Source organism: Humulus lupulus, chromosome 9 (assembly GCF_963169125.1).
Source record: "Humulus lupulus chromosome 9, drHumLupu1.1, whole genome shotgun sequence".
NCBI lineage: Eukaryota > Viridiplantae > Streptophyta > Magnoliopsida > Rosales > Cannabaceae > Humulus > Humulus lupulus.
Window position 1 is genome coordinate 185,466,752 of NC_084801.1, and position 15,557 is coordinate 185,482,308.

At 30.6% G+C, this 15,557-nt stretch overlaps 1 protein-coding gene across 1 annotated transcript; it reads right to left on the reverse strand.

The window, feature by feature from the left end:
* Positions 1-1,304: 1,304 nt before the first annotated feature.
* On the reverse strand, positions 1,305-5,113 carry LOC133800440 (ervatamin-B-like). The gene is made up of 3 exons (XM_062238397.1): positions 4,876-5,113; positions 2,832-3,206; positions 1,305-1,894 (listed from the first exon to the last, which is right to left on the reverse strand). The coding sequence occupies exons 1-3, from the start codon at positions 5,111-5,113 to the stop codon at positions 1,305-1,307; spliced, it is 1,203 nt and encodes a 400-aa protein (XP_062094381.1).
* Between the last annotated feature and the right edge of the window lie 10,444 nt (positions 5,114-15,557).

Here is a 15,557-nt window from a genome sequence, read left to right on the forward strand (position 1 = left end):
TCAGTGAGGTGAAATTTGAGAGAGGCGAGGGAAAGAGGAGAGCGTGAGAAAGAGAGGCCCTGTGAGTGTTTAAATTAGCTAGCATACAACCTCTCTAGTTTTAATTTTTTGTGTTATCTCAATTAGAAACAAATATATATAATCAATATTCAAAACACTTTCTTGATATTAATTTGAAATCTGAAAAAGAAAAAAAAAACTATAGAAGAAACTAACAACTTTGTGAGTGATTGGGTTACCTGGGTCTTGGTTTAGCTGCTCCGTGCTCGTGTGTGCTCCAACAGCTCAACGGGAAAGAGTGAAGAGAGACTAAACGTGGTGTTGTTCAGTCGGACTTTAGAGTATCGGGGCTTGAGGAAGAGAGAGTCGATAGACTCTGTTAGAGAGAGAACTTTAGCTAGGCGTGGTCATGGCGTGATGCAGAGAGTCGATAGACTCGGTGAGAGAGAGCGCGATGGAGAATGGAGAGGGAACTGATAAAATGAAGGCGAGAGAGAGAGGATGAGGCGTGATTAGGGTGAGCTGAATCCGAATGAGAGAGAGAGAGAGAGAGGAAACCCCCAAATGATATTTTTCATTTTCATTTGGCGCTAAGTATTTTCACTTGCCGCCTCTTTGGTAAATTTTCAGCTTGTTTTTTTTTATTAGTATATATTTATAACACTTCTAAATATATGTAATATTTTAACGTAATATATAAGTAAAATTGTTGTAGAGCTTTAAAGTGGTGAGACCCAAAAATGTTACTTACTTGTATTCTTTTGCAATAAAATAGGAGCAAAGAAAAGAAAGAAAAAGAAAAAAAAATTGATTGTTTAAACTTAATGTGAATATGAAAAGTCAGATATTAATGTTAAATTTAATATTAATTTAGGAGAAAGAACTAAACATTTCGTTACTTATTTTAATGCTATCAATAAATTTAATTAACTGTTAAGTAAATAAACGAAGTGTCTCAGAATCATTGATGAGACAGGAGACAGTAAATTAGGACAGCAGATTATTTTCATATTCCCACAAAGCACCTATATAAGGCCAACATTATTCCTTCTACCACTCCCAATGCGAAAATGGTTTAAGCAAACACTGCCTAACATGGTCCCTGTTTTATAAGGCTAAGAAAAAACAAACACATTATTTTATTTTAAAATTTAGTTCCATTGACAATAAAAGATCTTATGATGAGTGAGATCCATTACAAACTCCAAATACAACGTAGACATTTCACAAGTAAAAACAAAACACAAAATATATAGCTATATATATGTATATAGAATCACAATATATATAGTAACCATTATTACTTAGGCAATTGGATAGGAAGCATAGGTGTTGATCTGACAAACACCTTGAGGAGAACCACCACCTCTCAAGAACTTGACATAGCCATTGTCACCCCATTTAGTTCCCCATGAATTCTTAGCCAACCAATACTTGGTTCCATTTTCTTCACCATACCCAACAAGTGTAAGAGCATGACGCAGCCCACTCCGGCCACCACCGCAGTCGTCGCCTGTGTAGATACCAGACGACGGGTCGTAGAATTGTAAGCTCTTAGTTTCCTCAATCCCAACCGAGACAGGTTGCTGAGAAACTGCCTTCAACAAAGCGTCTTCATTGTTTTGAGGCACTCTTTCGTAGCCGGTGATCTTCGCAGCCGGAGCTGCAGTGTCACAACTACTCTGGCCCCCCTCGTAAGGGTAGTTGGTCTCAGTGGTTATGCCATTGTTTTGGATTATGTACTCGAATGCATACTCCATGAATCCAGTGTTGCAGCCATCGTTCTTGCTCACGCAATCCAGTAGTTGTTGCTCCGACAGTGACACCAGCTTCCCGGTCCTGATCTGTGTGATCGCTTCCACTGCTGCCACTGCAGAAAAGGCCCAGCATGATGCTGCAACCGACGGATGTATATGAAGAGTAAGGGTTAAACAATAAAGTTAAGGAAATTTAATATACTCAAATTATACACCTATAGCTGGTTAGTGATACCTCATAATATTTATTAAATTCAAATATATGAGACTCAGTATTGAATTACACTAATAGCGATATGCTACCTGTTTGTGGTGTTGGGCACAAGTAGCGGCGCCCCTTACCAATTCGATCTTATATGCACACACTATGATGTGTATTTATTTTTAGGCATGAATAATTTTAAGTAGAAACCACATTATCAATTTTAATTGTGTGGTTAAGATTAAATATAAGTCATTATGTAAAAAAAAAATGTATAGAATTTGAGAAAATGTACAACAATGGGAAAAAAAGGTGTAGTCCATTGTATTGAAATAAATAGGCAAATTACAATGCATATATAAGCAAAGAAGAGAGAGACATTACAAATTAATGAGCAAATGACACATCATAGAATTATGTAATTAATTAATAAAGCACTAATCTAGATTAAATTGCTTATCACAAATCAGTTGAGATTGACACAAAAATTATTTTGTTATAAATAGATTATATAACTTTATTAGAGAGATTTCATGGCTTGATTTTAAGGGATTAATTAAATAATTCTTTCTATATATATATATATATATATATACGAAATAAGAAATGTAGTCATTCTTTCGTTTCCTTTTGGAGTCATTTTGCACATTGAATTATTTTTAATAAATTTTTACAAAATAGTTTTGACTTAAAACTTTAACTTTCAACCAGCTGTCTAGAAGGTTGGAGACCATTTTATAAAAAATTATCAAAACTAAGTTAAAGTACAAAATAACTTAAAAAAATAAAGCATTCCCACGAGTAACGAGTAACTTTTTATATGTATATATATATATAAGAAAATTATAGTAATATATATATGTAGTTCATACCGCATTGTCCTTGATTCTTTACAGCAGTGACAGCACCCTTTTTTCTCCAATCGACACTCGTTGGGATATTATCTAGAGTCAAGTTCTGGTACTTGAAAGAATTATCATTATTAGTGTTCTCCCCAGAAGGCACCTTAAAACCAGTGAAGTACCTACGAAATTCTTGGTAAGTCAAATCTGCGAATCGGTTGATACCCAGCTTGTATGTTCGATTGGGTTTCTCATGGTTGAACTTGTCGATGTAGTTGAGGTTGTTCTTGAAGATTTCGAAACGACTCTTCTTTTCTGTGTCGTTAGCGTAGGTACGTTCGTGCTCAACCATCCATTGCTCGTGCATGGCGATTAGGGCAGATTCATGCAACGTGCGAGACGTGGCTTCACAATTTGCCCAGCTTCCAAGTATTAGTACAATGGTTATTATTGGAATACTCATCATTTTATGATTCAAACTCAGACCAAATAATAATATGATATATATATATAATCACAATTTCATGGGATTTGTAGCTAACATGTTAGAAGATCATATATATATATATATATATATATAAATCAATGAAATTAATTTTAGTCCGGTACATTAAATTAAATTAATTAATATTTTTACTCATTATTAAAATGCCGTTTGTTCATAGTTTATTTTATATTATTTAAAAACTTGACAATGTGCAGGGTACTAATTAATTAATAAATCGGCATTTCGTATAAATGGAATATATTAATTATATAATTAAATACAAAACGTTGGTATTAATTTTTTCTTTCTTGAACGGCAAATCTTTAAAGCCTTGGTTTATATAACAGGTTAATCTTTTTTTCTTTTTATTATTTATTAATTTTTCCGTTAAACTTGAGAGAATCAGAATAAAAACAAAATTTAACACTCAATTAATGGTATATTTATATAATTGTAATACCTCTCCTTATTTAATTAATATATTCACTTTTAATTGGTATTTAATTATAGGACAATAAATATAGAATAACTGATAAGTTTTTTTATATATATATATAATGGTAAAGGAAAAACTGATGATGAATCTTTACATTTCTAATAACTCTCACCAACATATATAATAACCATTATATATAGTATTATATATTTTAGCATTATTAATTCTCTTTTTATCTTCAATAATCAATATATTATTAAGGTGTATATATTTATTTGTACTAATAAATAATCAATCTCATACCTATCTATATACCCCACACCAGAATTTTTCTATATATATAAATTTAACGCCTATCAACTATAATTTCATTTAGTTAAGCTTTTTCACTTCATTTCAGTTACCAAATTTCATAGTCTACACAACTCCTATAGATAGATTCAATAGGCACAATTTTTTACACCATTAGATGAAATTGGATCTAGTTGCTAAAACTAAATCAAATATTGATAACACATACATTAATAACAATTAAAAATGCCATATATAGCTATATATTTGTATGAGAAAAAAAATTAATTTCGAATATATACTTTTATTTTTGCATCTCAAATTGAGCTTCACTACAGGAAAACAAGCCATTACCGGCGGAGCAAACCGCCGGCAATAGTCAAGAAACCCGCCGGTAAAAGTATTGTCGGCGGTTTCCGCCGGTAAAAACCGGTCGGTAAAAGTCATTATTATCGGCGGAACTAGCCTCCCGCCGGTAATAATATTATTACCGGCGGATCAGTACCAGCGGATCCTGCCGGCAATAATTTGGTCAGAATTTACGTCTGACCCATTATTACCGGCGGTCTCCGCCGGTAATAATAAAATATATTTAAAAAAAATAATTAATTTTTATAAATTATATATAATTAATATTAAATAACTAAACTTATAATTAAAAAAATTTTAAAATAAAATCAATATTATTTATATTAATATCCAAATTAAAAATACAACTTTAAAATACTAAAATTGTCTTTTTTTTTTAAAAAAACATACACTTAAATTTAATAGTAAATAATAAAACCTAAACTAATTATTATTGTCTTCATCAAAATGTTCATTTAAAAAATCTTCAACATTCGTGCTTCGACTCAGACCTTCATGAGACTGTGGTGCTGGCGGCGAAGGATAATATGGTCGAGGCTGTGGACGAATCAAAGGAGACTGCTGTTGTTGTTGATTCGGAGAAGTGTAGTACTGCTGATTATAAACGGGCTGCTGTGTCGATCCTCCATAATGAGGATATACCGGCTGCTGCTGCATGAACGGCCCAAATTGACCATACATATGTTGTTGTTGCTGCTGCTGCGGTAATCCTCCAAACTGACTTCCCATAGGTTGTGTCTGAGGAAACTGGGAAGAAAGTCCAAACATATAATTAAAAAGTGGCGACTAAGAGGAACCACCAGATATGTTTGGAGAATTTTGTTGTGGTTGTGGTTGCTGTGGCATCGACGACGTCCCCGGGCTTTGATTAGACGTACTACCTTGTTGTTGAGAAGGTAAGAACTGCTGCAATAAACTTTCATAGCGTGGGTCATGGAGAGAAGAATCAGTCTGAAAATTTCCTGACTCGACTTTATCACGCATCTTAACCCACATCTCAGCCAAAACTCCCATCATCTCTGGAGTCACATTAGTAGGAACTTGTGACTGATTTTGGCTTGGACTTTGACTTGTGGAGCTAGATGCTGATTTCTTCCCTTTGCCTTTAGGCCTGTATCCCACTCCTATTTGATAATCAGACCTCGAGCCAAGAACTTTATCCATAATCTGATACTGTATTGATTTAGCAGTAGAACCTTCACTAGAAGCAGATTCAGAACCTGACCGACTACTTTGAATATTTTGCCTCTCCATCTCTTGGGTCATTTGTTCCTGCCAAAAGAAAATGTTAAAAAACCAATATTACTATAATTTAAGATCAATAAAGAAAGAAAAAACTTTAACTTACATGTAGTTCTTTGCAAGTTTCGCTAACCCAAGTCTTCGTAGATTTTTTTATATGAGTATCTTTCCAAGCATCAATAGCATACTCATCAGGTTCATCCTACAAAATAATAGTGTTAGTTTAATTAATAATATAATAATATCAAATAAAGTTAAGTATTTTACTTACATATTCGTTACGGATCGCTGCCATTGATTTAGAGCCTTGCGTCGACAAATACTTCATTTCCTTTCTATTTTTTTTGTTCTGCGTGGATCGCGCTATAAACTTTGGGCTCAGAAACAAATCGACGATTTCTTTCCAGCTCTCCTTCGAGCACAAGTCAGGAATAGCATTGAGAGCACTATCCAAATCATTCGGATTTCCAGAATAATATTTTTGGAAATGAGAATGCCTAATATTCTTTCTCTCTGAATATCTTTTGCACATCTCCGTATACAGAGTCCCCATAACTCTTTCAGGTTCTGGATGCCCATCGATATTATAGTAATACTAAAACAAAAATTGTTAGTTTAAATTTTTATAGACTAAAATGTATAATATAAAAAAATTAGGTATTTTTTTTTACCTTCATCTTTTGAACGACCTAGTCTTTATATTGCTGAGGAACATCTTTAAAATCTAAATAATGTCCCGGCAATAGTAATGTAACTTCAGTACTCAATTGACGAACAAAAGCTTGGTGCTCAGTACCAACCACTTTGTCTGTCGCTGGATCAAGTTGCAATTCAAGTGGTTTGCCAGCATCCCGCCTTCGTTTTTCAATATTAACATTACTGGCAGGGCCACGTCCCCTCCTTCTTGCAGGACGATCTATTAATTTGTTTAATACATAAAAATAAAAATATTAGTAAATCTTAAACATTTAAACAGATTGCGATTATAAAATTTAGATATTAACCTGACTCGCAAGTTGAGGGTATCCTGCTAGGATCTGTGGGGTCTTGACCACCACCATCTCCACCGTGATATGATACTATATCAGCTGATATGTCTCTTGTATTCATAAATATTTAAGATTTAATATCATCAAATTTAATTAAGTAATGAAATAACATTAAACAAAATCAATATCAACATAAATTGGAAAATACAAATCAAATTCAAATTTTTGTGTTTGTTACAAAGGTAATCATTACATAAAACTAATAATCACTATCACTTCCATCATTAACTAAATTAGCATTAACATCATCTTCACAAAAATCAATTAGTAAATCATCTTCTTCATCTAATTCTTCATTTGCTTCTTCATCGCCTAACTCGTGATCCTCTTGACTAACATTTAAATTTTGTATTGTACTAATGTCAATCGAATTTTGAGTAGGTAGCATAACCAACTCGCCGAGATCCACAGTCAACACAAAATTTGATGAGCTAATATCATGTACCACATCAATGTCTAAATTAGCTTCACAGTTCTCGCGTCCCAAATTTGTCGATGGTTTACCCCCTCAACCACTTTCCACTGATTTCCTCTAAGTAAATCATCGAGATAAAATACTTGCTTCGCTTGATTTGCAAGTATATATGGGTCATCCTTGTACCATTCCCCGCTAGTGTTTATACTAGTAATATTATTCTCTATAATTATTTTTTTCCTTCTTGGATCTGTATTAAACCACTTACACTTGAACAATGCCACAGAATATGTGCCAGTAAATGTTAACTTTAATACGTCTTCAAGTATTCCATAATAGTTAAAATCTTCTGTTCCAGCAACAAATACTCCACTGTTTTGAGTGCTCCTCTTTAAATCTCATTTGGTTGACATAAATCGAACACCATTCACTATACAACCTTCGTAATAAGCTCCTAAATGATCTGATCCAGATGCTAAAGCTAGCAACTCGTCACCATTATCTAACGATCCAAGCTTTTGTAAGTCGTATATCTAAAAGAATAAATAAAATTATTATAAAATTGAAAACAATACTTAAAAGGATGAAAGAATATAGGGTAGGTTTTTTTTTTCACCTTCTTGTGAAACCATCGCTGAAAATATTTCTTATGTAAAATGTTATGATCTCCATCCTGATATTTCTGTTTGATTTCTTCTAAGTGTTCACTATAAATAAGAACAAAAATTTTGAATCAGTTGAAAGCATTTTCAATGCAACAAAAGCAACTTTTGGGAAGAAACTTACTCCAAATATTTCTGAATTTCAGGTGAATTGTTGTATATGTACCACTCTGCTTGTTCACGAGTCGCACGATCAAGAGGCTTTAGAGTTTCTTTTGTTATAGGTCGACATTGCGATTGAAATACAAAAAGATTTCTTGGTGTCACCTCATCTTCATTGCGATCAAGACGATTAAATCTTGTTTCAACACCTTTGAAATACATCGAACAAAATGTCAAAGCCTCATCTGCAACATAACCCTCGGCTATCGACCCTTCAGGACGAGCTTTATTTCCAACGTAATTCTTTAATTTTTTCATGTATCTTTCAAAAGGATACATCCAACGCATAAATACCGGTCCACCCAGAATTGCTTCTTCAGGCAAATGTAAAATCAAATGCACCATTATATCAAAAAAGGCTGGAGGAAATATGAGTTCCATTTTACATAATATTAGAATAAGATCTTTTTGTGCTTCTTCCATATCACTAACATTTATAGTTCTTGCACAAATTTGCCTGAAAAAGTTACATAACTCAGAAATGGTAGTCGATATACTCTTTGAAAGAAACTTGCGAACACCCACTGATAGTAATCGTTGCATTATTACATGAGTGTCGTGGGACTTTAAACCGCTAATATTTGTTAAATCAGCATTTACTTTCTTCTTTAAATTGGAACAAAAATTATCTGGAAATTTCACATCTCGAATAAATTTACAAAACTGCATTCTTTGATCAGATGTGAGAACATAAGGGGCATGAGGCTTCATTAACTTTCCGCTGTCATCTTCATATATCCACAACGATTCCCTTACTCCAAACTTTTTCAAATCATGTCTTGCATTAGTGGTGTCCTTGGATTTATCATTATCCAAGATTGTGCCTAACAAACTATCACACACATTCTTCTCCACATGCATGACATCAATGTTGTGTTTTAAAGTGTTCGAAGACCAATAATCAAGCTCATAAAATATGCTTTTCTTCCTCCAATTTTGATCTTCTGCAATACGCCTACGTTTGACACCTCCAAACATCTCGTGTTTTCCAGGAACTTGTGGTACAAGTTTGTTTACTTGTTCTAATATTTCCTCACAAGTAAAACGTCTTGGTGGACGTCTTCTCTCGATTTGTCCGTCAAACTGAGTGTCTCTTCTCATTCGATGGTTACTTGGAAGGAATCTTCTGTGACCAATGTAGGATGTCTTACCGATCACTCGAACAGAAGTTGTGTCTTCATTACACGTCGGACAAGCTTTGTATCCCTGACCACTCCATCCAGATAAATAGCTACGAGCAGGAAAATCGTTAACTGTCCACAATAAGGCTGCACGCAACTTGAACATAGTGTTGGTTATACTATCTCTTGTATCGACACCATTAACCCACAACTCCTTTAACTCATCCACCAATGGTCTCAAGAATATATCCATGTCCTTTCCCGGTGATTTTGGTCCAGGAATAAGAATGGATAATAAGAAATTATTATCTTTCATACACATCCAAGGTGGAAGATTGTAGTTAGCCAACACCACAGGCCACATACTATATGCTTGACTTATGTTGCCAAACGGATTGAAACCATCTGCAGCTAAACCTAAACGAACATTCCGAGGTTCACTAGCAAAATCAGGATGTTTGGCATCGAAATCCTTCCACGCTAACCCATCCACTGGGTGTCTCATTATCCCATCATCTTTTGATTTCCCAGTATAGTGCCATAACATTTGCTTCGCTGTAAGTCTTGAACTGTACAGTCTTTTTAATCGAGGAGTCAATGGAAAGTAACGCATCACCTTATGTGGTACCTTTTTTCCATCAGTTTTTTCAGGAGAAATCCATCTACTACTTCCGCAAATTGGACAAGTCTCTTTAGTTGAATGCTCTTTGTAAAACAAACAACAGTCATGTTCACATACATGAATTGACTCGTACCCTAACCCTAATTTCTGTAATCTTTTTTTAGCCTCGTAGTAGGTTGATGGAATTTTATTTCCCTTCGGAAATGCAAGCTTTAGTAATTTCAGTAATTCATCGAAGATTTTATTCGGAATCTTGCCTCTAACTTTCAAATGCAATAATTTTGCTAAAAAGTTAAGAGAAGATATCCAATTACAACCAGGATATAACTCAGCCTCTATCTCGTCAAACAGATCGTCATAAAATTGTCCCGCCGCAGGATTATTTTCAACTTCTTCGGTTGTAGGTAGAAGGAAGTCTTCGACCATTGGAATCATCTCATCAACATCATCATCGTTGGCGTCCACCACATTGGCAACATCTGCTTCCGCTTCACCGTGATATATCCACTTCTCGTAACCTTGATGAAAACCCCAATCGAATACGTGTGCTTTCACCATAGGTAAAGTTTCAAGCCTATTATTTATGCATCTAACACACGGACACCTAATTCTACCAGAGGAATCCTTATATTCCGACGCCATCGTCAAAAAAGCTTGTAGACCGTTCCAATATGCTCGACAAGCACGATTTCTCAATGTCGTCCAAGTCTTGTCAATCGCCATCTAAAGTGTTATAAAAGTATATAAGTTTACGATATGTGAATAGTCTTATATTTTTAAAGTGTTATAAAATGTTTACAATAGTCTATTATAAACATTTAATAGTTTTAAACGACTTTAAAATGTTTTATAATATAAACAATTATTATTGTTATATTATATTATAAAACATTTAATAGTTTTATGCTACTTTATAATGCTTTTATAATATAATTGTTATATTATATTATAAAAACATTTAATAATATTATATTATATTATAACACATTTAATAATTTTATGCTATTTTATGTTTAATCATAATATTTTATGCTATTTTATCTAATTTATCCTAAAATTATTTATTTACTTATTTAATTAGTAAATAATTATTTATTTATCAATTTATTAATCATATTATTAATTTAAATGTTTACTTATTATTTAATTAATTAGTTAATTATTATCTAATTTTTCCTTTATTTAAATAAATTATTATTATCTAATGTTTACTAATTATTTAATTAATTATTTAATTTATACTTATTTATTTATTTATTTAATTAGTTATCTATTATCTAATTTTTCTTTTACTAAAAAAATAATTATTTAATTAATACTTCATTATTTATTTATCAATTTATTAATCATATTATTAATTTAAATGTTTACTTATTATTTAATTAATTAGTTAATTATTATCTAATTTTTCCTTTATTTAATTAAATTATTGTTATCTAATGTTTAATTATTATTTAATTTATTCTTAATTAATTATTTATTTATTTAATTAGTTATATATTTTCTAATTTTTCTTTTACTAAAAAAATAATTATTTAATTAATACTTCATTATTTATTTATCAATTTATTAATCATATTATTAATTAAAACATTTACTTATTATTTAATTTATTCTTAATTAATTAATTATTTAATTAATTAGATATCTATTATCTAATTTTTCCTTTACTGAAAAATTAATTATTTAATTAATACTTCATTATTTATTTATTTATTAATCATATTATTAATTTAAATGTTTACTTATTATTTAATAAATTAGTTAATTATTATCTAATTTTTCCTTTATTTAAATAAATTATTATTATCTAATGTTTACTAATTATTTAATTTATACTTATTTATTTATTTATTTAATTAGTTATCTATTGTCTAATTTTTCTTTTACTAAAAAAATAATTATTTAATTAATACTTCATTATTTATTTATCAATTTATTAATCATATTATTAATTTAAATGTTTACTTATTATTTAATTAATTACATAATTATTATCTAATTTTTTCTTTATTTATATAAATTATTATTATCTAATGTTTACTAATTATTTAATTAATTATTTATTTATACTTAATTAATTAATTATTTATTTATTTATTTATTTAATTAATTATTTAATATAATATTTTTCCTTTACTAAAAAAATAATTATTTAATTAATACTTAATTATTTATTTATTTAATATTCATTTAATTATTTATTTATCATATTATTAATTTAAATCTTTCCTAATTATATAATTAATTATTAATTAATTTATTACTTAATTAATTAATAAATTATTTATTTGGTTATTTAACATATTTAATTATATCAATTACTATCTAAGTTATTAAAATAACTTTTTTCTATAATTTAATATTTATTATATTATTTATTAATATTTTATTTCTCTACCATTAAACTATTTTTTTAATAATTAATAACAAATTTATTAAAATCTAAACTTCACAATATTAAAATAATTTTAATTAAACTATAACAAAAATACATTATAACATTCTAACAATATAATAACAATTTAACAATAATAAAACATTATACATTAATAATATCCAAAAATAATTATTTAATATTCTTTAAAACTAAATGAACAAAATAAAAATGTATGAAATAGAAATACATACCCAAAGCTGCCCACAAAGAAATTTGATGAACCAAAGCTGCCCACGAACAAAGAGAGCGTTTGAAAACGAGGATTATAACTGATCAATCAAAACGACAAAAAGATAAATAAATAAAACGAAAAGGACTATAACTTATTCTATACCCCAAATGTACAATCAATCTAAAAGATCATTATACCCTGGATTTACAAGACGGTGTTAATATGAAGTGCTTTCAAAAGAGAAGTGCAAATCATTCTCCACAATTAACTGCTTTGGTCTTGGGTGGTGCTCATAAACAGCCTGCATTCACAAATGAAATGAATCAACATATTAACAATTAGAATCCAAAGCAAATTCTCATCAGTTTTGACATTGTTTGTCAAGAAAATAAATTCTCATCAGTTTTCATATTTCCTAAACTGATCAATCAATTTAAATCAAAAGTTCAAATCACTTTTATTACAAGTTACTGATGCAAATATAATTCAAAAGCTTAAAGAAATAGACTAGTAAAAAAATAGTCATACCTTTATAAATTTCAGAAGATTCAAACGAGGTATGACACTGATGTCTCTGGTTTTTTTAGGGAGAATACTGATGTCTCGGTTTTTTTAGGGAGAGTTGGAGAATCGGCTGGGAAGAAGACGAACGGGCTTTATTTATAGATTATTATTACCGGCGGAGGTCCGCCGGCAATAATAACTCCGCCGGTAATACATAAATAACAGTATTATTTTAATAATTAATACCGGCGGAGCCCGCCGGTAATAATCAAAATATTATTGCCGGCGGAGCCCGCCGGCAATAATCCGCCGGTAATAATTGGAATATTGAATGGGCGGTAAATTTCCTGCGGTTATAAATTTTGCTTATTACCGGCGGGATTTCCGCCGGTAATTATAATTTTTCCGCCGGTAATAATTAAATAATTTTAAAAAATAAAAATAAAAATAAGATTACTACCGGCGGAAGACGAATTCCGCCGGTAAAAAAGGTATTATTACCGGCGGACTACCTCCGCCGGTAATATTTCCGCCGGCAATCACCATTTTTGTTGTAGTGCTTGTTTCCTTGGCAAAATTGTCTAATTTTTTTAATTTATTTTGCACTCTAATCTAGTTTCGATAATTATTTACAAAATAGTCTCGAACAATTTAGACAACTACTCAAAAAATTTAGACAATTGGTCGAAATATTCAGACAACTGGTCGAAAATTTTAGACAATTAGTCGAAAAATTTAGACAACTAATCGAATTTTTAGACATAGAACATTTTGCAAAAAATTATCAAAAGTAGGACAGAGTGCAAAATCACTTCAAAAATAAATAAAATCATTCTCACCATTTTATCTTCTTTTTTTTTTTTTTATGTAAGCTTTTAATAAGTTGATCGAGTACAAATTAGAAACAAATAATCGACAATAAATATATATTAGAAAAATATGAAACAAGGCTGATGATGGGATTGTTAACAAATTGATAATAATAACATGATTTAGGAACCTTGAATTTTTTTTTCCCTAAAATCATATATTAATTATATGATAGCACATGCATTTTTGCTTTGACAAAAATTGTTTTTATTTCTTTACATCATATATTAATCCCACTAATATTTTACAATTTTTCAAAATTGATGTCATAATTTTATTAATTATTCTTACCACATAAGGTGATATATTTCTTTGCCATAATTTATGTTTTCCATATTTTTTTTTTCATCAACTATTTATATAATTATTATCAATATGCTTTATTCTTAACCATAAAATATTTCATCCATTGGTGCAATATTGATATAAAAAAAATGTAAAAAATTGTTTCTGTAGAACCTATTTCTCTATATATAAATATATATATACATATATATATATATATCTAGAGTTAGTAATGATTTTTGCACACATTTTTTTATACCAAAATATTATACACACTTATGTGACCAGTCATGTTTACTTAAGATGAGTTTCAGTAAGTTAAAATGACTTGCCATATAAATTGTAATATTTTGGTATAAAATATATGTACTCATAACATTACTCATCTAAATTGCTAATTTTTACTATTAATATATTGGCTAAAATATTTCTACAGACTACAACCTGTTTGATGATTTTACTTGGTTTATATGTGAAAATTGTTCGTTGTGCTGCAGTTCCCCTGTTTCAACTTAAGGTACAATAACCATTTTATAATATATACTCTGTTTTTGGGATATAACTTACTAAATATGACAGAGAAGATAGACACTCCAATAAGTTAAATTAGCCAAAAAAAAAAAAAAATAGAAAGAAAGTAGAAGAGTCTAGAAATGCTATTATTCGAAAATTTAGAAAATAATGGTGAATATTTCAACCATTGTTTTCGTCTTCGCATGACTCCATAGTTAGTAGAACACATCTATTAACTATACACCACGAGAGTTTAAAAGAAATATTTTCTTTTCAACTTTCATAGTGTATATCTTTCAACCATTAATGTTTTCGTCTTCGCATGATTCCATAGTTACTGGAACACATCTACTAACTAGTTTCAATCATCTCACTCGACGGTTGTGTGAAAAAATGTCAAAGGTTGTCGAAGATTTCACTCGTGGGCTTGACTGCCTGAGTCTCCCGCGCACAATGCAAGCCCACGTGTTCGAGTTTCTCGCACACGGTGCGCCAACCAGCCACCTTAGGCGTGGCACCCCTTTGAGCCGCGACACTCCTTGGCGCGCCCATATATTAAGTTAATGGGGGTGCAACAGTTGCCAATTATGTCACCTACGCCACGTACAAACTAATACCTTTTTTAGAGCTTATATAACACGTATAAAAATTTTAAAAGTGGAAAGACTAATGGTCTTTAATTAATGATTGAAAGTAGCATATAAGATTACAAATATGTGTAAGAAGGAGAAGACAAAAGAAGATTCAAGATACTATTGCTAAATCAATATGACATGTATTTTGTCAGAACTATATGATTGCAATATGTTTTTAACTTATTTTTAGTTGGAATATTGTGTATAATGGCATCAATCAATATAAATGTTGATAATTAAAATAAATTATGAGTCAACTAGAGGAGAAATGTGTACTGATCACTGTCTTGCAAACAAGAAATCGTACACGTTATCCAAATTTGCCGTCCAAACCAGGGAGAGTAAGCTTCTAATTGAACTGTTAATATACAGATTATTTACGTATATATATACCAGAGTTTCTCTCTTATCAAAATGTACCTCCTCACTTCTGCTATACACTCATATAAAGTTTCATAACGATAAGACAAGCTAGCAAGTA